General features: G+C 47.4%; 1 protein-coding gene across 1 annotated transcript; it reads left to right on the top strand.

The window, feature by feature from the left end:
- Positions 1-13,913: 13,913 nt before the first annotated feature.
- On the top strand, positions 13,914-15,603 carry Zg16b (zymogen granule protein 16B). Its single transcript, XM_029569849.1, has 3 exons — positions 13,914-13,986; positions 14,167-14,269; positions 15,206-15,603. Exons 1-3 carry the CDS (start codon positions 13,914-13,916, stop codon positions 15,534-15,536), a joined length of 507 nt encoding a protein of 168 aa, XP_029425709.1. The 3' UTR covers positions 15,537-15,603.
- The last annotated feature ends 4,984 nt before the right edge of the window (positions 15,604-20,587 follow it).

Raw genomic sequence — 20,587 nt, 5'->3', positions numbered from 1 at the left:
AGCATTAACCACTGAGGACAAGAACACCAGGCATTCGTTCCTGATCTCCACCTCCCCATGGGTGCAGGGTGGTTCTGGGGCTCTGGGATGCTCCAGTGCTGAACTGATCCCAGGCGAGGCTGTCAGACCCTCAAGATCTATAGCACCACCAGTGGTCAGATGGGATGGCAAGATGGCAAACACCTGGTTTGCCCCTCAACAGGGCCTCTAAGGCCACCTAGGACTTAATCAAGGGACCTGTCCATTCAGGAAGCCTTGGGAGCTCTCTGGACAGTTACAGCAGATGTGCGTCTCACAAGATCCCCAAAAGCTGGGAGCATAAAAGTCAGGAGAATCCCTGGCCAGCCTCTTCCCCTGTCCCACCCACAGGACTGCTGCATGGAAAACATACTTTCTAAAGCACATGCTCCTGTCACCTGTGAGCTTGAGAGAAGGCTGCAAAGGGGTCTGAGTCCCCACACATGGGCAGGCAGTGGCTACAAAGGATGCATTCTTCTCTGTATTGTGGCCCACTTTCTTCTCCCCTTTCCCAAGTTGCTCCTACAGAGAGATTAGAAATCATTTGGAGGGCTGGAGAGATGGCTCAGTGGTTAAGAGCACCAGCTGCTCTTGCAGAGGACTTGGGTTTGGTTCCCAGCACCCACATGATGGCTAACAACCATTTGTAACTCCAGTTCCAGGGCATTTGACGTCCTCTTCTGAACTCTGGACTTTGCATGATATGGGTGCACTTATATACATGCAGGTGATACACTCATACATATAAAATAAAAATAATAAAATTAAAAAAGAAATCAGTTGGGAGAAAGCTTTGACAGCTCTTTTTAAAATTAAAAAATATTTTATTTATTATTTTCATTTTATGTGTATGTGTGTATTGTCTGCATGTAGGTGAGTGCACCCATGTCGTGCAATGCCAGAAGAGGTCAGAAGAGGTAGTTGGATCTCCTGGAACTGGAGTTACCGACAGTTGTTAGCTGCCATGTGGGTGCTGGGATTCGAACCTGGGTCTTCTGCTAGAACAACCACTGTTCTTATCTGCTGAGCCATCTCTCCAGCCCCAGCTTTAACAGCTCTTATTACCTCTACTCCCTCCCCTCCCAGTACTATTGTACCACTGCCTCTGTTCTCCTCCTCCTCCTCCTGTTCTTCCTTTGCTCTCCTCTCTTTGCTACATGAATAAGCTGGTCTGCTCAGTTTTCGAGGCAGCCAGGAGACACCCTACTATAGTGTTCCAGTGTTGCAAGATTTGGCTTAATAAAAAGCTTCTTTCATTCTTTCAAGTGTTCTTTTTTTGGGTCTTATTGAGATGGGCTCTCCCTCTAGCCCCAGCTGTCCTGGAACTTGCTATATAGGGCAGGCTGGCCTTGAACTCACAGAAATCTGCCTGCCTTTGCCTCTTAAGTGATGGGATTAAAGATGTGTGTCACCATGCCCAGCTTCAAGTGTTCTTAAATTAAAAAAAAATTATGTGTATGAGTATTTCCTGCATGTATGTAAGTGCACCATGTGTGTGCTTACCCATAGCAGCCAGAAGAGGGCACCTGATCCCCTGGAACTGGAGTTATGGATGGCTGTTGGCTACTATGTGGGTGCTGAGTACCAAACCTGGGTCCTCTGCAAGAGCAGCCAATGAGTCATCTCTTCATCCCCTACTTTTGGTTATCATTTGCCATACTGACCTGCTAAGGCAAAGAAAGGGGAGAGGATGATGACTGCAGTGCCCAAGATCAGTCTCAGCAATAGGAATGAGAAGCCTCTGAAGAACTTGAGAGAGGCCAGGGCAGGAACTTCAGAGAAACAAGGACAGCACAAGTAGAGAGAAAGCAAGAGAGATAAAAAGCTGAGGCTGATGGATAGAGGGCTGTGAAGAGCTGGGAAGGAACCTGCAGGGCCTGGTCACCAGAAGAGTTCCAGAGAGTTGCTAAGCCTGAGGGTCAGGGGTCTCCGATAACCTAGGCTTGAGAGATGTAACACTTGTCACCACCAAGGGCTGAGGCCTGTACAAGAGCTGTAACGCTAAAAGGTGCCACCTAAGTCAGCCTGGTGGAATAGGCCTAGGTCTGTAATCCCAGCTGAGGTAGGAGGACAGAAAATTCAAGGCCAACCTGGGGAACTTAGGGAGACCCTGTATCAAAATAAAATGTAAAAGAGCTGGAGAGATGGTTTAGTAGTTAAACCAGAGCAGTGATTGGTGCTCACAACCACTTGTAACACCAACTCCAGGGAATCTAGCACCCTCTTCTGGTATCTGTGGACACCCACATATGTGGAGACACACACACAACACACACACACACACACACACACACACACACACACACAGGGAAAAGGAAAAGCTGAGCATGTAGCTCAGTGATAGAATATTTGTCTAATGTACTTGCAGCCCTGAGTTCAATTCTCACTACTGCAAAATAGTTCTACTATTAAACAAACAAACATAAATAATGCCACCTACTATTGCTGCCTGCTGTCTCTGCCCACTACTACCAGAATCTGAGGGCCCCAAAAAGGTGTCAATGCCAGGGATGATGGTTAAAGCTCAGCGTGATAAGCTTCCAACCTGAGCATGTGAAGCTAATGTCTCGGGTTTCTCAGAGTTTGGAGCTGTCAGGCTCTGGGTCTTCTAGCTCAGTCCCTAAGCTATAGGCACTTGCCTAGAAACTCCAGCAATCTAAGAGCTTCTCACCTACTCCTGGCTTTTTATCTGAGTAGAGTGAAAGAACACCAGCCAGGACATTGGCCAAAAGAGGTCTAGAGAGGAAACCAAGAGACAGCCTCAGGACTCAGTAGCATTGTTCTCTCTGCCAGATAGGAGCCCTGGCCTTGTCCTGCATCTCTCTCCCTCCAAGCTATAGTGCTGGCCTCTTTGCTCAGCCCCTCCCTCACTCCCAGCTTGGTGTGATACCCCAAAGCCAAGTAGAAGTGCTGGGTGGGGGCGGTACTGTGACAGCAGAGGACAGAGGTGGGCAGATCCAGTTTCCTGCAGAGACCAGTGCCCACGACAGTGAGTCCTGCATGGTTACTGTCTGCTCCTGAGAATGCAGAAAGCCATGTTCCCTCAGCACATTCAGTGGGAGCTTTTTCTCACCCTGTGACTTTCTGCTTTCCTTTTGAGACTCAGTGTAATCTCCCAGGTTGGCCCAATGGGATGGGAATGTGACTTCAGACCACACCTGTCTCCTTCCCTCAGGGCTGAACTTTTAGGTCTTAGACTGCATGGGGCAGAGGCTGGAACATCTGCTAAAACCCTACCTTCTCCCAACACCCTCAGACTGCTGTCATTTGTCACAGCCAGTGGGAGCTGTATGTGAACTAGGCTAGTGGGGCATGGATGAGTACGTTCGGAAGAGCATCTGCCCAAGTACAAGACTATAGGCACAGGGATCAGATGGCTTTCTGGACAATTCTTTGCCTTACCCCATGCCATCCTACCTGAACCCCAGTATATCCTATGACAATCATAGGGGTCAAAGAGGCAAGAGAACTAGGGTGGGTTTTGAACCCTGGAAGACTTCTAGAAGGAGAGCAAGAACAATGATGAACAGGGCCAGCACCATGATGCACCCTTAACTTGGAATCTTGGCTATTCTTGGGGTTGGAATTTCTAGATACTTCAGGAAGGAGGAAGGTGATGCAGCTCTGGTGTGGCTCCTGGGCTCCCTCTGAGGTGGGACTCAGCCTTCACACCTGCCCTCCAGCCTTGGGAGGGGTCTAACACCTCCACTACTCTTGGGCCTGGGACCCTGGCCTACCTACATCCTGCATGCTCTGGGGCCAGATTCTTGGGGTCCCTGTCCTTCCTTTTCCTGGAATCACTGCACTCCTAACCCCCACCTTTTATTAGCACAGGCCCAGTGTATAGTGTGCCTGGCATTGAACCCACAGGACATAACTCTCACTGGGCTGCCCAGGAGCTGTTCTGATCTCACCTCATAGCACCAGAACTGAGACTCTGAGGTGGGTATGTGATCAAGCCACACAGGAGCAAAGCCAGGAAATTCCACCTCTGTTCTGTACTGCAGTGTCCAGGACCCCTGGGAGGTGGAAGGGGACAGGTGGACCTGAGTTGTAGTCCTCAGGGGCTGCTAGGGGGTGTTCGGGCCAATCATGCCTCAGGCATCCCCATCAACCATTCATGTTCCAACCCGGGTCACGAGGAAAAGTTAAAGTCCCTGCAAGTTCATCACTGCCCACCAGGGGGCACCTATAGGCCTGGCTCTTCAGCTCTGGAGCCTGCAGAGGTTGTACAGGCTGAGGGAGGGCTGGTCAACCTTGGCCTGGGGCAGAAGGGGTACACTCCTTCCGACTCCTGTAGTATTTCTACTTCTCCAGAATTTTCTATTCTTTTGGCTATCCTCCATCTAGTAGCAGGGTTACCTGCTTCCAAGGGAGCATTATCCCTGGATCTTGCTGATCCCCCAGGCACCCCAAATGCTCCATGAAAACTGAAATCAGTTTGATTAAATGCTCAGTATCTAATCTAGTGTGACTGCTTTTGCCTTATTTCCAGCCTCAGATTAATCTCTGGGAAAGGAGGTGAGTGGAAGGGGGTTGCCTGAGTCTTGTCTGAGCCTTCCTGATGGTGGAGAAGAGGTAGTGTCTCCAGGGAATGTGTCAGAGACTAAAGGTAGTTCACCCAAGTGACCCTTGTGGATGTGTGGAGGGGAGAATGACACTGTTGAGACACTGGGAAAGGCTAGGATCAAGAAGAACCTTTCCTTAAAATATTTTATTTATTATTTTTATTTTATGTGTATGAGTGCTTTGCCTGTGTGTATGTAAGTGAACCTGTGTTGTCCAGTGACCACAGAGGCCAGAAGAGAGTGTAAGATCCCCTGGAACTGGAGTTACGAATGGTTGTTAGCCACCATGTGGGTGCTAGGAATCAAACCTGGGTCCTCTGAAAGAACAGCAAGTGTTCTTAACCGCTGAGCCATCTCTCCAGCACCAAGAAGTAACTTTTCTAACTAGAGAAGTCTATGGGAAACAGAAAGTTGGAGCCTAAGGGGTGGGGTTGAAAGAGTGGGCCCCATGATGGAAAGAATGATGGGCTGTGACAAGGGCAGATATGTAGGGGAGCCTCAGTGGATGGCTCTGGAGGAGGTGAGTTGGGAGTGAATGAATTAGATACATTAACTGGATCAGGGCTTCTTAAATGTAATCTACTTGTGACTCCTTTTCACTGGGGAATTTTATTTTTAATTTTTACTTATTTAATTTTAATTAATTATTTAGATTTTAATAATTATTTTTATTTTATATGTATGAGTATATTGCTTGCATTTATGTAAGTGCACCTGTGTCATGTAATTCCTGCAGAGGTCAGAAGAAAGCATGGGATCCCCTGGAACTGGCATTACAGATTGTTGTTAGCTGCTATGTGAGTGTTGGGATCCTAACCCACGTCCTCTGCAAGAGCAACCAGGGCTCTTAACCACTGAGCCATCTTTCCGGCCCTCAAATTTTTTTTTTAATCTTTTTTGAGACAGGGTATCCTTGTAGCCCCAGCTGGCCTGGAACTCTCTATGTAGACCAGACTGGCTTTGATCTGCCTGCTTCTGCCTCTCAGGTGCTAGAAGGAAAGACATGTGCCACCACACCTGGCTTGATTTGTTTATTTTTATTTTATGTGTATGAGTGTTTGCCTGCATGGATGTAAGTACAGCAGTGTTGTGCAGTGCCCACAGAGGCCAGAAGAGGGTGTCAGATCCCCTGGAACTGGAGTTATGAACAGTTGCTAGTTGCCATGTAGGTGCTGGGAACTGAATCCAGGCCCCCTGCAAGAGCAGCCAGTGCTCTTAAACCACTGAACCATTTCTCTAGCCCCTCACTTGAGAATTAAAAAAAAAATTTTGCTTTAGTTTTATTCTTTTAAAAATTTTATTTATTATTTTTATTTTATGTGTATGAGTGTATTGCCTGCATGTATGTAAGTGCACCTGCATCATGCAGTGCCTACAAAGGTCAGAAGATGCTGTTGGATTCCGCTGGAACTGGAGTTATGAACAGCTGTTAGCCGTCATGTGGGTGCTGGGAATCAAATCTGCGTCCTCTGCAAGTGCAGCCAGTACTCTTAATTGCTGAGCCATCTCTTCAGTCCTTATTTTTATTTTATGTGTAAGTGTGTATTGTGTGCATGTATGCAAGTGTACCCATGTCATTCAATGCCCAAGGAGGACAGAAGAAAGTATCGGATCACCTTGAACTGGAGTTATGGATGGTTGTTAGCTGCCATGTGGGTGCTGGGATTTAAACCTGGATCTTCTGCAAGAATAGCTAGTACTCTTAACTGCTGAGCCATCTCTCCAGCTCCCTCACTAGGGAATTCTTAAAAGATATATTTTTAAAATATTTCATTTATTATTTTTATTTTATGTGTATAAGTGTATTGCCTGCATGTATGTGAGTGTACCCATGTTGTACAATGCTCAATGCTGAAGAGGTCAGAAGAGGGCTTTGGAGTCCCCTGGAACTGGAGTTAAGGATGGTTCATAGCCTCCATGTGGGTGCTGGGAATCGAATCCAGGTCCTCTGCAAGAGAAGTCAGTGCTTTTAACTGCTGAGCCATCTCTTCAGCCCCCTTAAAAGCTATTTTAAAATATTTTATTTTTATTTTATGTGTATGAGTGTATTGCCTGCATGTAAGTACACTCGTGCTGTGCAATGCCCATGAAGGTTAGAAAAGGGCTTTAGATCTCCTGGAGTTAAGGATGGCTGTCAGTCACCATGTGAGCGCTGGGAACCGAACCTGGGTCCTCTGCAAGAGCAGCTAGTGTTCTTAACTGCTGAGCTATCTCTCCAGTCCCCTAAAAAGAGATTTTTTAAAAATTTCAATTATGTATACATGCATTTGTGTCTGTGTGGGTGTATGTTCAAGAGCAATTGGTCATAAGGCCAGAAGATGGCATCAGATTTCCTTGAGCTGGAGTTATAGATGGTTGCGAGTTGCTTGTTGTGGGTGCTTGGAAACCAAACTGTGGTCTTCTGGAAGAGCAGTAAATCCTCTTAACCACTATGTCATCTCTCCAGTCCCTCATTGGAGAAATTTTTGTGAGACTCCGGTATGTAAGTATACAAAATAGGTGTACAAATCAAACATTTACTGATAATAAATCGTAAAAGAAACTTATTTTAAAATAATTCTTTGGCTTGGCATGGTGACATACACCTTTAATCCCCGTACTTGGGAGGCAGAGGCAGGTGGATATCTGTGAGACTGAGGCCAGCTTGGTCTACATAGAGAGTTACATGCCAGCTGGGACTACAGAGAGACCAATGAAATTACTAAATCCAAACAAACAATCCCCCACAATTCTTTGATATATGTTTTACCATTTTTATATTTTTTATTATTATTTTTATGTGTGTGAGTGTATTGCCTGCATGTATGTAAGTGCATCCATGTCGTTCAATGCCCACAGAGGTCAGAAGAGAGTGTTGGAGTCCCCTGGAACTGGAGTTACAGACAGTTGTTAGGCGCCATGTGGGTGCTAGGAATTGAACCCGGGTCCTCTGCAAGAGCAGCCAGTGCTCTTAAGTGCTGAGCCAACTCTCCAGCCCATATCAGCATTTTAAAAAACATTTATTTTATTTGTATTTATGTATATATGTGTATGTCTGTGTATATATGAGCATGTGTGTGGGTGCTTGGGGAGGCCAGAAGAGAGTATCAGATCCTTTGGATCTGGAGTTACAGGTAGTTGTGAGCAACTGATGTAGGTCCTGGGCACCAAACTCTGATCCTCTGGAAAAGCAGCAAGTGCTCTTAACCACTGAGCAATCTCTCCAGTCCCCTTTAACCACTTTAATTAAAAAGTTTTTATTTATTTTTATTCTATATGTATGAGTGTTTTGCCTGCATGTATGTAGGTGCACCCATGCATGCAATGCCTGTGGAGGCCAGAAGAGGGTGTCAGATCCCCTGGAACTGGCATTATGGATGGTTATTGGTCACTATGTAGGTACTGTGACCAGAACCCAGGTCCTCTGCAAGAGCAACCAGTGCTCTTGACTGCTGAGCCAAGTCTCCAGACCAGACCCCTTTTAACCATTTTTAAATGAAAGCAAATTTGCATACTAATAAGATGAATGTGCTTATCTATAATTCAAAGATATACCAATTTGATGCTTACATGCTGAAGAAATGTAACTTTGTTTCCTATAATTAAACAATTGTGTTCTATCAGAGCACAAAACTTTGTTTGTACAGTGAAAACAATGCAATTCGTGACATTCCATAGTCTGAAAACTGAGCCAAGGTGCCTTCTGTGGTGGGATGGCATATGCAACACGCAGAGCCTATGTGTGTTCAGAACTAAGGCTACCATGAAGTCACAGATGCAACGTCGTGGGTAAGCACTGCCAGAAACACCTCAGAGTCATTATGAATTTGATTTTGAATTATGTTTTGGTCATTACACTTTCAGAAATCTTTTACTGTTACCATTTTTTTACTTTTATGTTCAGTTATGTGACCCCATAACAAGAAGTTCGAACTAGATATTTAAATGTGTCCCTCTGTCTCCTACTTGCCTGTGAGTGACCCTGGATAGTGAAGGATGCTGAAGTTAAGTCTAGACATTTTCCTTTTTCTTTTACTTTTTGGTCTTTTTTGAGACAGTCTCCCTGTAGCCCCAGCTGGCCTGGAACTCGCTATGCAGATCAGGCTGGCCTCGAACTCACAGCGATCCACCTGCCTCTGCCTCCTGAGGGCTCGAATTAAAGGCATGTGCCACTATGCCGGCTCTAGGCACTTTTTCTAAGCCTGAGGATGGTGATATCCAGTAGAGTTGTATGGGGGATATAGGTGAAAAATGACCAGAAGGAAAATGTCAGATACCATAATCATGTTCACAGCCCAGCATCTTCTCCCTCTGAGCTGGTGGTGTGGCCTTAAAACAACTCCTCCCATCCTATCTTCAGCTGAACTTCAGCACCTCACACCAAGTACCTGACTCCTGTAACTTGACTCCTGTAGTCAAGGGTGGAGGTGGGCCCATCCCACCTCTAGTAAACTTCAGTTCTCATCTAAATGTGCTCCCCCATTTTATATGTTGAAGTCTTAACCCCAATGTGGCAGTACTAGGAAGCAGAACCTTTGGACGTAGTTAGGTTTACATTTGTGTGTGTGTGTGTGTGTGTGTGTGTGTGTGTGTGTGTGTGTGTGTGTATGTGGCAGTTAGAGGACAACTTGCAAGAATTGGTTCTCTCCATCCTTCATGTAAGTCCCAGAAATAGAACTCAGGTTGTCGGGCTTGGTGGCAAGCACCATTACCTGCTGAATCATCTCAAAGACCCACAAATGGAATTTTATTTATGTAAATGCTTAGATAATATGTGTGGTTGGGTATCTTGACTTTCTAATAGAGTTGAGTCTTCCTGGGGAAGAGTGTAGCTAAATTTTTAGCACAAAGTGAGGCACCCATTAGGGATTTTGGTGAAGGTTGCTGGGTGTTTCAGTAATGCAAAGACAAAGTGTTTCCCCTGATCCAGTTGCTTCCCCATATATAGCAGCGACCTGAGAATATATAAAAAGGCAGTCTCTGTCCCTCCCTGCACAGATATGCCTCTGCTTTTGATCCTTCTTCTCCCCCTCCCAGAAGTCTCCTCTGGTTCCTGTGGTCCCAGGGCTCAGCTAGGGACCTGTGGAGGAGCTAGCTTCCTGATTGGCCCTAGGAGTCACACCCCGGCCAGAAATATCTCAAGATCAGAGCCAGAGACCCAGGGCTCCAGCCTCTGCGTGAGGCCTTCCTGTGGAGAGCCAGTCTGGGGCCTATGGCTGTAGCTCTGAGTGGAGTGTAGACGGAGATCCATTCATCCACAGTTTCCAGAGGGGTCTTCCCTAGTCCCACATCTAGAGGTCAGGGAGACCAGGGCCATGTCATAACCACCTCCTGACATACAAGGACTCACCAGCCCAGGTCCCACCTCTGCTGGAGGAGAAGGCCTTATTGTTCCATTTCCTGGCATAGTACAGAGTGGGCTGTGCCCAATGGAGTTGATAAATGCTCAGTAAATCTCCCTTTGGGGGAGTCCTGATCCTGAGAGACAAAGGGCCTGTGTTGAGCATCTCTGAGTGTGGGCTCAGGGCCAGCTATTGGGCCTATGTAACTGGGGGGTGCAGAGAAAGACTCTTCTGGGATTGGGCCTCCCACTCATGCACATGGGGAGTGTGTATGTATGGGTGTATGCCTGTTCAATGTGTGAGTGTGGCTGGGTGAGTATGCATTTCCATGTGTAGGTGTGTGAATGTGTGACAACCATTGCCACATACCAACACTGTGAAAATGTGCCTTGTGTGTGCAACTGGGCAAGTCCCACAATCCATTGTGGCCAGGCTGGCAACTGTCTGTTCCTTCAATCCCACCTGCTATCCAGGGGGTGCTTCCTGGAGTCTCAGCCCAGACAGACCCTCCTTCTGGCACTCGAAGTGGCAGAAAACCCACAAAAGTGCCCTGGGGCTGGATTGGGACAGAACACTAAAGCCCCTTTGTGTCACCTTCTGGGCCCCTGGCTCCAAGAGTGGTGGCTGCCAAAGGCTTAAGCCCTTCCTCCTCCACCTCCCCAAAGCCTCCTCCTGAGGCATCAGGAGGAGTTCTACTGCCCTATCCCTAGCCAAACCTCCACTTGTATCTGTAGGCTAGAGGTATAAGGAGGGCTGGGAGATGGATGAGGCAGGAGCTCACTTCTTCAGCATTCATTGGTGAGGCCTGAGGCCCGTGAGCCTCCCTGGAGAGACAGCTCAGTGCCCAGAACCAAATATAGATGTGGGAGCAGGAGAGCCTCTTTTGGACCCTCACTGAGGCTCACTATTGAACAGAACCACTGTCCCCTACTCTATCCAGCCAATTAGGGACAGTGATACAAGTGCTCTAGGGTAAGGGGTGGGTCATCAGACTGTGTGAAGGGTCAAGGAATACAGCTATAGGCTTTGTGGGCCATCAGCAGCCACAGGCAGCAGGAAGTGCCCTGACATTTGACTGGAGGATGAAGCATCAGGAGTACAGCAATTTTCTTTATTTTCTAAAAAATATTTATTTTGAATGATGTCTACTTGTGTGTCTGTGTGTGGGAATGCTCAGTGCAGTTACTTACAGAGCCCAAAAGAGAGTGTCAGATGCTCTGGAACTGGTTGTAAGGTACCTGATATGGGTGCTGGGAACCAAACTTGGGATCTCTGCAAGAGTAGAATGTACAAGAGCAGTAGGTACTCTTAACCACTGAACCATCATCCCCTCCAGCTCTGAAAATTTTCATGAGTCACAAAATATTGTTCTTCTTTTGACTTTTTTTTTTTTTGAGACAGTGTCTCCCTGTAGCCCCAGCTGTCCTGGAACTCACTATGTAGACCAGGCTGGCCTTGAACTCACAGAGTTCCACCTGCCTCTGCCTCCCAAGTGCTGGGATAAAGGCATGTGCCACAACGCCCAGCCTTTTGACCTTTTGAAAAAAAATTTTATTTATCATTTTTATTTTATGTGTATGCATGTATTGCCTGCACGTAGGTAAGTGTACTTGTGTTGTGCAATACCCGTGGAGGTCAGAAGAGGCTGTCAGATCCTGGGACTGGAGTTATTGATAGTTGTTAGCTGCCATGTGGGTGCTGGGATTCGAACCCAGGTCTTCTGCAAGAACAACCAGTATTCTTAACCACTGAGCCATCTCTCCAGCCCCCTTCTTTTGACCTTTTTTAATGATTGTAATACGTGAAAAGCATTCTTATCTCAGAAACATAAGGCAGGCTGGCGTGGCCTGTGAATCTCTAGTTTTTCCACTCCTGGTACATGCATTAATAGCTCCTGGCTCAGGTAATTGCTTCTGCTGTTCCAGCAGCCCATTCCTCACCACCAACCCTATGAGACCAGTGTCCCCAGTTCCTGGAGAGAGCCAGTCTGTGTACTAAACAAGGCCATTCTTTTTGCAACTCTGCCTCTTGTAAGTATGTGTGGGCATGGAGACACATTAATCCGTTCCCAGCCAGTTCCCCAAGGTGAAGAAGGTAGTACAGGGAGGATCTGTGATGCTTTTCCAGACTCCACAGACTCCAGTGTGGCAGTCACCCCTGAGACACAGGTCTGTTATTTCTAGGCTTTTGCCCTTTCCAGGGAACAACTTTGACCTGAGTGGTATAGGCTTAGGTGTTTGGTGCTTAGATAGAGAATCTCAGTGTATCCTCACAGCAGCCCTGAGAGTAGATCTGTGATTCTTGACATAACAGGCAAAAAGGCAGAAGTACAGTGGGACCAAAACTCCCTCATCACAGCCCCAGCGAGCAGGAAGCTGGGCTTTGCACCAAGTCTAGCTTCCACACCTTATGCTGATGATCATGACCTTGTACTATTCCCAAAGATCAGAGACCCTGAAGATAGGCTTGGAGCTTCCTGGAGTTACTCTCTATCCCAGACTGGGTATCCAACAGTCTTTATCTTCTCCATCCTTATTTTACCTGCTCCCATCTTCCCCAGACCCCAGTTTGTTTCTAATGTGATGTCTTACTTCTTCAGAGTCATTGGGATGAAGGCTGGGAATGATGGTGTAAAACAGGGTTCAGTGTGTTCTTTTTATATGAGTCCTCCAAGAAGGGGAGGAGGGGAGCAGATGGAGGAGAGAGGGACTTGTGGGCTACAGCACCAGCAAGCTGCCAGGATCTAGGTCTTGGACAGGAATATCACTGCTCAGATTAAGAAGGAGCTTGGGGCTGGGGAGATAGCAGGGAGATGGCTCAGTAAGTAAAGTATCTGCCACACGAGCATGAGGATCCCAGTTTGATTCCCATCACTTACATAAAAAAGATGGGTGTAGCAGTGCACACCTGTAATCCCAGTGATAGGGAGGTAGAGACAGGGGGAAACCTTGGAGCTTGCTGGCCAGCCAGTTTAACTAAATCAGTGTTTCAGGTCCAGTGAAAGACTGTCTCAAAACAAACAAATAAAAAAATTGAAGATGTCTGATGTTCACCTCTGGTCTCTATTTATTTCATACACATATGCATGAGCACCCCCTCCACATACACATACATAGTAACACACACACACACACACACACACACACACACACACACACACACACGACCCTTGGCCTGGTCTCAGGTGCCCCCAGAAGGACTAGCCAAGAGATTTCACCAGCCTTCATTCTCTGCTCCCTATTGTGGCACCTGCCACAACTTGGGTGTCTTTCTATCCCATGACCTCTGAGTCCCTTACTGCCAGTTCATCCTTACTACACTTAAATCCAGCATAGGAGAGACCACAGACACGTCTGTGACAGGTTGAGCAACTATTATCTAAGTGCTTCTTGTGCCTTATACAGGAAACAAAGAACAAGACTTTCCTCTCTGGCTCTCTGGAGTTGACAGAGAGCTTGTAGGGGCTCTGGGAAGTATGCCAGACCTGGGGGCTGCCTAGGCACAATGAGGCCCTGGGCCTGCTTTGCAATTTCTGAGGATACCTGTTCTGTCACCCCCAGCAGTTGAAAGCTGCCTGGAAGAGTTGGGGAAGGGCTTTCAGAAAACCTCCCCCAACTTCTAAAGCCAAGTTCTGTCCAAGTGCTCATGAGTGAGAACCCAGACAATAGAAATCAATGCCTATCACTGTCCCCTGTTGATGTAGGCTGCAGGGCCAAGTTAGCAAACACAGCATGTCCGGGAGCCTCCCCAGATAGCTTTGGGGACTCCCCCAGGAAGAGCCCCCACTACCTCCTTCCTGTCCCTCTGGTGACCCGTGATGCCTTCCTTCTGGATGGGGGCCCAAGAGACTCTAGAAGTATATAAGGGGCAGGCAAAAGACACCCAGGCAGCAGATACCTACTGCCGACTCTCCAAGCCAGGTAAGGTGCATGGCTCCTGGAGGTGAGCATGGTGAGGTCCAGCTGAGGCCTGGGAGTCATGTGGACTTTTTCCCCCAGAGCTTCAGATGTGCCGACCAGAGGCCATGCTGCTGTTGCTGATCCTTGCCCTCCTGGGGACCCCCACTTTCGGGGCAACTAGTAAGTCAAGTCTGGGATCTGCCCCAGACTTTCTCAATCCAGGAGACCCAGGGACTTGTCCTAGCCTTTGCCACAGACTAAATCTGGTCACAGGGCCATTCTTTCTGGCTTCAGGGGTGGGAAGAGATGCCCTCCATGCCACTGAGTGGGTTTCCTCCCTTCTGGTTCTCATCCACGCAGGTTACTATGGGCTAACAAGTGGCACGCATTTCTGCACTTCCGTACCCAAAGGAAAAGACTTAGAGGGGATTCGGATGCGTATTCGTGGTCCTAGGATTTTAAGGTAAGTAGGATTGGAGTCATGAGCCCTATTGCTGTGTCCCAACTCATTCCATGGTTTCTGGGGCTCAGGCGGACAGTCCGCTTATAGCATCTTCCCACAGGATCCCCCTTTGGCTCCCAATGGCTCTTTGAGGCCAGTTGATTCCTGTAGTCATAGAACCACCAGCCAACACTTTTCTACTTGTCCCTGTCCCCAGCCACCTCCCCTCCTGCTCACAGTTCTATATTCTTGAGTTCACTTGTTAAGAAAATCCTACTGTTGCCTCTCCAGTTGATCAAAGAGGGTTGGCGGTGTTTCTCCCTAGTCAAGTGAACCACAAAAGGCCTCCCAGTCCCAATGCCTAATAGGAAAATCAAAGGAAGATCTACTAGGTTAGAGTTCAACAGGTGAGGGTCAGGGTGGACCACTGATTGAGTTTTAGTTGTAAGAAGTGTTACCCAAAGGCAGTTCTCTAACATTGGGGACATTCCTGCTTGAGGCCTGGGGTAGGTCTCTCCTCTGTACTTAGAGGATGCCAGTGAAGAGCAAAGAAACAATGTGTGAACAGGACTGAGAAGGCCCTGGGACAAAATCAAGGATGGAGGATACTGATGAGGCCAGCTGTCAGCTAGAAGTGACCTAGGCTAAGAAAATCCCAGTATGGCAGGGACAACTCCCATGTGACAGCAGCTGCTCCTCCTGAAGTCTCAATGAGCAGATTCCCAAGTTCTGCTCTGCTCGTGATGACCTCAGAGACTCCTTCCAACACTCATGCCCACTGCACAGGAGGAAACTTATTCTCAGACAGGCAGAACAATGAATTTAAGATCACAATAACTGAGAGTGGTTTCTCCAGGGTCAGAGACCATCGTGTTCCAGGAAGCCATATTAAAAGGGGGAGAGGCACTGAGGACAACTGGGTGTGGGTGAGTGTTTAAAGCTTCCCCTCTTCCCTAGTGTTCAACTGAAACATGGAGACACCTGGGGTGAAGTATATGGTGTTACAGGTGGAAGAATTGAAGAATTCATCCTGAATAAGGGTGAATACATCACTTGGCTCTATGGCTCTTACCTGATCAACATCCAGCACCTGATTGTGTATACTGATTGGATACGCAATCACATTTTTGGGACCAGCACTAGGAATGAGTTCTCTGCCTTCCCTAATCAATATGGCCAGGTGCTCAAGGGCTTCTGTGGCTTTTATAACCTTGGTGGCATATCATCCTTTGGCTTTATATGGGATGATGCAGAGGGGAACTCAACCAGTACCAAAGCATGCTCATAGTGGAGGCATGGGTCCACCCCCAGCTGAGGAGGTCTGTGTGGGGTAACCCAGACAGGACGTCCATTCTGAATCCATTAATAAATACAACTTCTGCATGAACTGTGTGTCCAAGTGAGATCCTTGGGTCTGAGGGACCTCTGTTAACCAAAATGAGGGGTGGTCAGAGGTAGCTCCTGCAAGGATTTGGGGACAGCTGCAAAGACCAGATCTACAGTGTCTGAGGTGTCAGCTCAGAGGCCACAACTTCCCACTGTGGCCTACAACCAGGAACACACACAGTTGGCCTCCACTGGCCACAATCTGTTCTAGGTGTCTCTGAGTATACAAGGGGTCCCAGGGAAGCCACTCAGTTGCTCAGCAAACATTTGCCAGAGTCTAGTTCTTACCAGGTTCTGCTGGGCACTGGGAGGGGGGGATCACAAAAGGGGTAGGAGCCAGGAGGGACTGGGGAGATGGCTCAGCGTATGAAGTTCTTGCTGTGCAAGCATGAGAACCCGAGTTTAGGTCCCCAGTATCCATGTAAAAGCTGGACATGGGGGCTGGAGAGATGGCTCAGCAGTTAAGAACACTGGTTGTTCTTGCAGAAGACCTGGGTTCGAATCCCAGCACCCACATGGCAGCTAACAACTGTCTGTAACTCCAGTTCCAGGGGATCCAATGGCTTCTTCTGTCCTTGCGGGCATTGCATGACATGGATGCACTTACATACATGCAGGCAATACACTCATACACATAAAAAATAATAAATAAAATATTTAAAAAATAATAAAATATTAAAAAATAGTAAATAAAATATTTTTTAATAAAAAGCTGGGCATGAAGCTGGGCGTGGTGGTGCACACCTTTAATTCCAGAACTTGGAAAGCAGAGGAAGGCAGTTCTGTGAATTCAAGGCCAGCCTGGTCTACATAGTGAGTTCTGGGCCAGCTGGGACTATAGGGAGACCCTGTCTCAAAAAGACCAAAAGAAAGAAAAGCTGTGCACGGTGGCACAAGCCTGTATTTAACCCCCAATGCTGGAAGGATGCAGGAAGGAGTGGGAATCCCCAAATTCACTGGCCAGCCAGTCTAGCCAAATTGATGAACTCTAGTTTCAATAAAGACACCTGCCTCACAAAATAAGGAGACTAGAGGAAGACAACCAAGTCAACCTCTGGCCTCCACATGCATGAACACACACACACACACACACACACACACACACACGTAATAGGGTACCTTATTGACCATAGCTACACCATGTTAAACTTTAGACTGACTCTGGTCTCTAAAATTATCAAGCAGTTGGCCCATGGTATGGGAACACATGTCAGCTGTACCCCAGTTGTCTTGGGAACAGGTCAGTACCTGCTAACTGCAGATTTGTGGTTTCTGTGGGTTATGCTTGGCTTGCTTCTGCAAAATAGTAATTGTTACTCAGTAAATAGAAATCGTTAAGTGGGCTCTCCACCTGTAAGCTTGGGAACTTAAACTTTTCATCCCTGGTTATGGTTTATCTGTATAGATGCTTACCCTAGAGATGGCTCAGGGCTACACACTTGGGTTCGGACACCCTTGTGTAGTAGCCCTGGCCAGCAAAGACTTTCGTTCAGCAAAACTTTGTCTGAGTGGTCTTCTCTGGTGAAGCACATCACAACATATATACATTCCCTCATACACATGTGCATACACAAGCATATAAGCACACATTTACCATACAAATACACACATACCACACACAGACACACACACAGACACACACACAAATACATACACATGTAGACACACAGACATGCACACATATAAGAAGGGGCCAAGAGTCCAGTTGAGGGGGCAGCTGCCCACAGGAGTCAATGCAAATGCTGATGGTAACTGTTAAGGCATCTGCATTGCGAGGCACACATACAGGTCAATGTGTAGAGGCACCTGTCCAGAGGTGAAGCAGCGTGAGAGGGCTTCAGGGAAATCTTCCTGGAGCAGGTAACATCTGAGGTTAGTCTTCAAGGATGAGAGAGAATCAGCCACGTAGATACAAGGAAGAGGGAGTTCCAGGCCCAGGATCAAACACAGCAAAGACAGCCGGAGACAGCTGAGTTCAGGCCTCTACCTGCACTCCTGCTCACATTCACCCACTGTCCCTGCTTACGAAATGGGGAAACTGAGGCACAGAGGGCAAAGGAACATGTCCTGGGTCACACAGCACTAATGGCAGCATTGGGATCCAACTGGTAAGCCTGGGCCCTGAACTCCAGACCAAGGCAAAGATTTCACAGGGCAGGGATATATCTCTGTTGGTAAAGTACTTGCTAGCAAGCACGAAGCCTGGGTTCTATCCCTCACACAAAACCAGGAGTGATGATTCATGTCTGTAATCTCATTTAGGAGGTGGAGGCAGGAGGAACAGATCAGGAAGTTAAGGCCATCCTCTCTTACATATTGAGTTCAAGGGCAGTCTGGGCTACATGAGATTCAGACTCAAAAAAACATTCACATACAGTCCTCATCTATCGGCATGAAACATACACTGGCAGTTTTCTCATTTTTAAAAATTTTATTTATTATTTTTATTTTATGTGTATGAATGTTACGCCTGCATGTAGGTAAGTGCACCTGTGTCATGTAATGCCCTTGGAGGACAGAAGAGGCTGTTGGATTCCCTGGAACTTGCAGTTGTTAGCTGCCATGTGGGTGCTAGGATTCGAACCTGGGTCCTCTGCAAGAACAGTCAGTGTTCTTAACTGCTTAGCCATCTCTCCTACCCAGTTTTCTCATTTTTTTAGGTAATTTATTTTTGTAGCACTGGAGATTGAAACTAGGATCTCCACCCACGATAGGCAGGCATGTTCTCACTGAACTATATCTCCTCCCTGCTTTCATTTTTTTTTTTAGGTAAATTTTTTTCATTGATTCAAGAATTTCATACAATGTGTTTTGATCATATTCAGATCCCCTTCCCCCTTCTCCACCCTCACCTTTCCACCTGCTCCCGAATCCCCCCAACCCAGACTTCGTGTCCTCTATTAGTAAATGAATAACCTCATTCATCTTACACAGCATTATCTGAACTGGGAGCCAGAAAAATCATATCATTAGAATGTCAGTGATCTGTATTTCTTACACACAGATGGGCCAAAGCAAGGGCCCACTCCCTTTCCTTTCTACATGGTTTTGGGACTGAATATGTCCAGGTTTCTTAAAATAGAGATTTCACACTTGTTTTCTGTTTCTCTTGCATACTTCTTAGGACTGTCAAGTAGGGATTTCTCTCTTCCTCAGCAATCAAAAATGCTTGGGTTTCCTCATCAAAGTCAGTTATTCTTAGCCTGAGTACATGCAGGTTACACTTGGCTGTTTCAGTACCTCACTCAGCACCATCACCTCACTGTGGTCCAAAGTGTTTCCATCAGGCTGATTCCCCACAGGGTTTTACTGTGGGTAGAAACAGAAGCTAGGTCCTCACAGCAGGTACCAGTTAGCTCCCAGACCTCCAATCCAAGATTCTCTAGGTAGCCGCTAGGATGTTTCAGAGCTTCACATACAGCTTTACACCAGTATTCTCTAGCTTATTTTCTGAAATCTGTAGCCTTCTCAGGTTCCTATTGCTGCTGAGGACTTCAGCCAGGTCTTGACAGCCACTGGATGATGATGATGGCTGGGCTGACCATGGAAGCGCTGTGCAGTGGTCGCTCATGGTCCTAGCCCTGGGCAAGAGAGGTACACTGGGTGAGGCACAGAGGAATGGTCACAACTACTTCCTGGCTGTGCCCGTTGCCTGGCCTCCTCACCAAGCTCAGGGGCCAGGGGGTTGGGCGATAAATGTCTCAGGGACAAGGGTGGCCAGGCCAGGCCAGGCCATGGTGTGCTCCACCCACAGGTGGCATGGCTGGCTAGTTCTGGATGTTTCCTTTTTCATGGTCAAGGATCCAGTTGGCTTTTCTGATGTCTACTGTTTTCTTTATCCATTGCCAGGGGGTAACAAGTGATGAGACATCTTATTGGAGTCATGTTTTAAGTTCATGTGCTGAAAGCCACCACTGCTGTCGCCACTGTCCTAGTGCTCACAACCATGCTGCTGCCATCTTAGCCCTCTAGTTATTTTCTTTCTTACTTGCCAAGTCCTGAGTTCAGAATTTTGAGATCAGTGTAGAAGTGCTGAAGGTCAGGAAAATATTAATCCTATGTGATAAGGTTTTTCACATGGTCCAGCACATGCACTCAGTCTCTTGGGAGCAGGTGCATCCTGACCTGACGCCGGCTGCCCAGGGTGTGCCTTGTTCCATTGCTATCATTCTGTTTCCCTGTTTTTATTTTTATAATTAAAAAATAAGCAAATGCCAGACATGGTGAAGCATGCCTTTAATTCCAGCATTTGAGAGGCAGAGGCAGGTACATCTCTGTGTGTTTGAGACCAGACGGATCTACATAGAGTTCCAGGCCAGCCAAGGCTACATAGTGAGACACTATCTCAAATTCTTTTATTTATTTTTATTGGGCATGTATGTTTTATGTGTGTGTATGTATGTATGTATGTATGTATGTGTGATTGCATGCATATGTGTTTTATCCTATGGACCCACATGGTGGAAGGAGAGAACCAACTCCTGCAAGTTGTCCTCTGACCTCCACAGTGCACTGTGGCACACACATGCCCCCCCATACCAATAAACATAAAATTTGGGGTGCGCAGGGATCCCGGGGCACCAGCTGCTAGTGTGGCGCCGGTCCCCTGTGCGCACCTGGAGGGCGGCGGGTCCCGCAGCGTGTTGCCGTGGGTCCCTGCTTCTCCGGTCTCTGTGGGTCTCTGCTACCGAGGCTGGCTCGGTCGAGTTCCGCCCCAATTTCACCCGTGCACTCTCTCTCTAAGTTCGGGGCCCGTCAGCTGCTGGGTCACCAGGAGAGGTGCAGGATGGCTAAAGCTGGATTTCCGTGAGTCGATGACGGAAGGATAGCCGCCCCCCCAAGACTGGATCACAGGATTTAGTGTTACAGCTTCAGACAAGTGACTCAGCTCAGATCTCAGTAATTCAGCTCCAGCTCCAGCTTTATTGGGGTAAAACTAGGACTATTTATTGT

This window comes from Nannospalax galili, unplaced genomic scaffold, assembly GCF_000622305.1.
Source record: "Nannospalax galili isolate Female #2095 unplaced genomic scaffold, S.galili_v1.0 scaffold471, whole genome shotgun sequence".
In the NCBI taxonomy this organism is placed as follows: domain Eukaryota; kingdom Metazoa; phylum Chordata; class Mammalia; order Rodentia; family Spalacidae; genus Nannospalax; species Nannospalax galili.
The sequence above is the reverse complement of the archived record's forward strand: the minus strand, read 5'-3'. Positions and strand labels throughout refer to the sequence as shown.

Excerpts from the sequence above, each read along its gene's own strand:
- Zg16b (XM_029569849.1), top strand. The coding sequence starts at position 13,914 with ATGTGCCGACCAGAGGCCATGCTGCTGTTGCTGATCCTTGCCCTCCTG. Across the intron at positions 13,987-14,166 it reads CCCCACTTTCGGGGCAACTA|GTTACTATGGGCTAACAAGT; the intron begins GTAAGTCAAGTC and ends TCATCCACGCAG. Across the intron at positions 14,270-15,205 it reads CGTGGTCCTAGGATTTTAAG|TGTTCAACTGAAACATGGAG; the intron begins GTAAGTAGGATT and ends CCTCTTCCCTAG.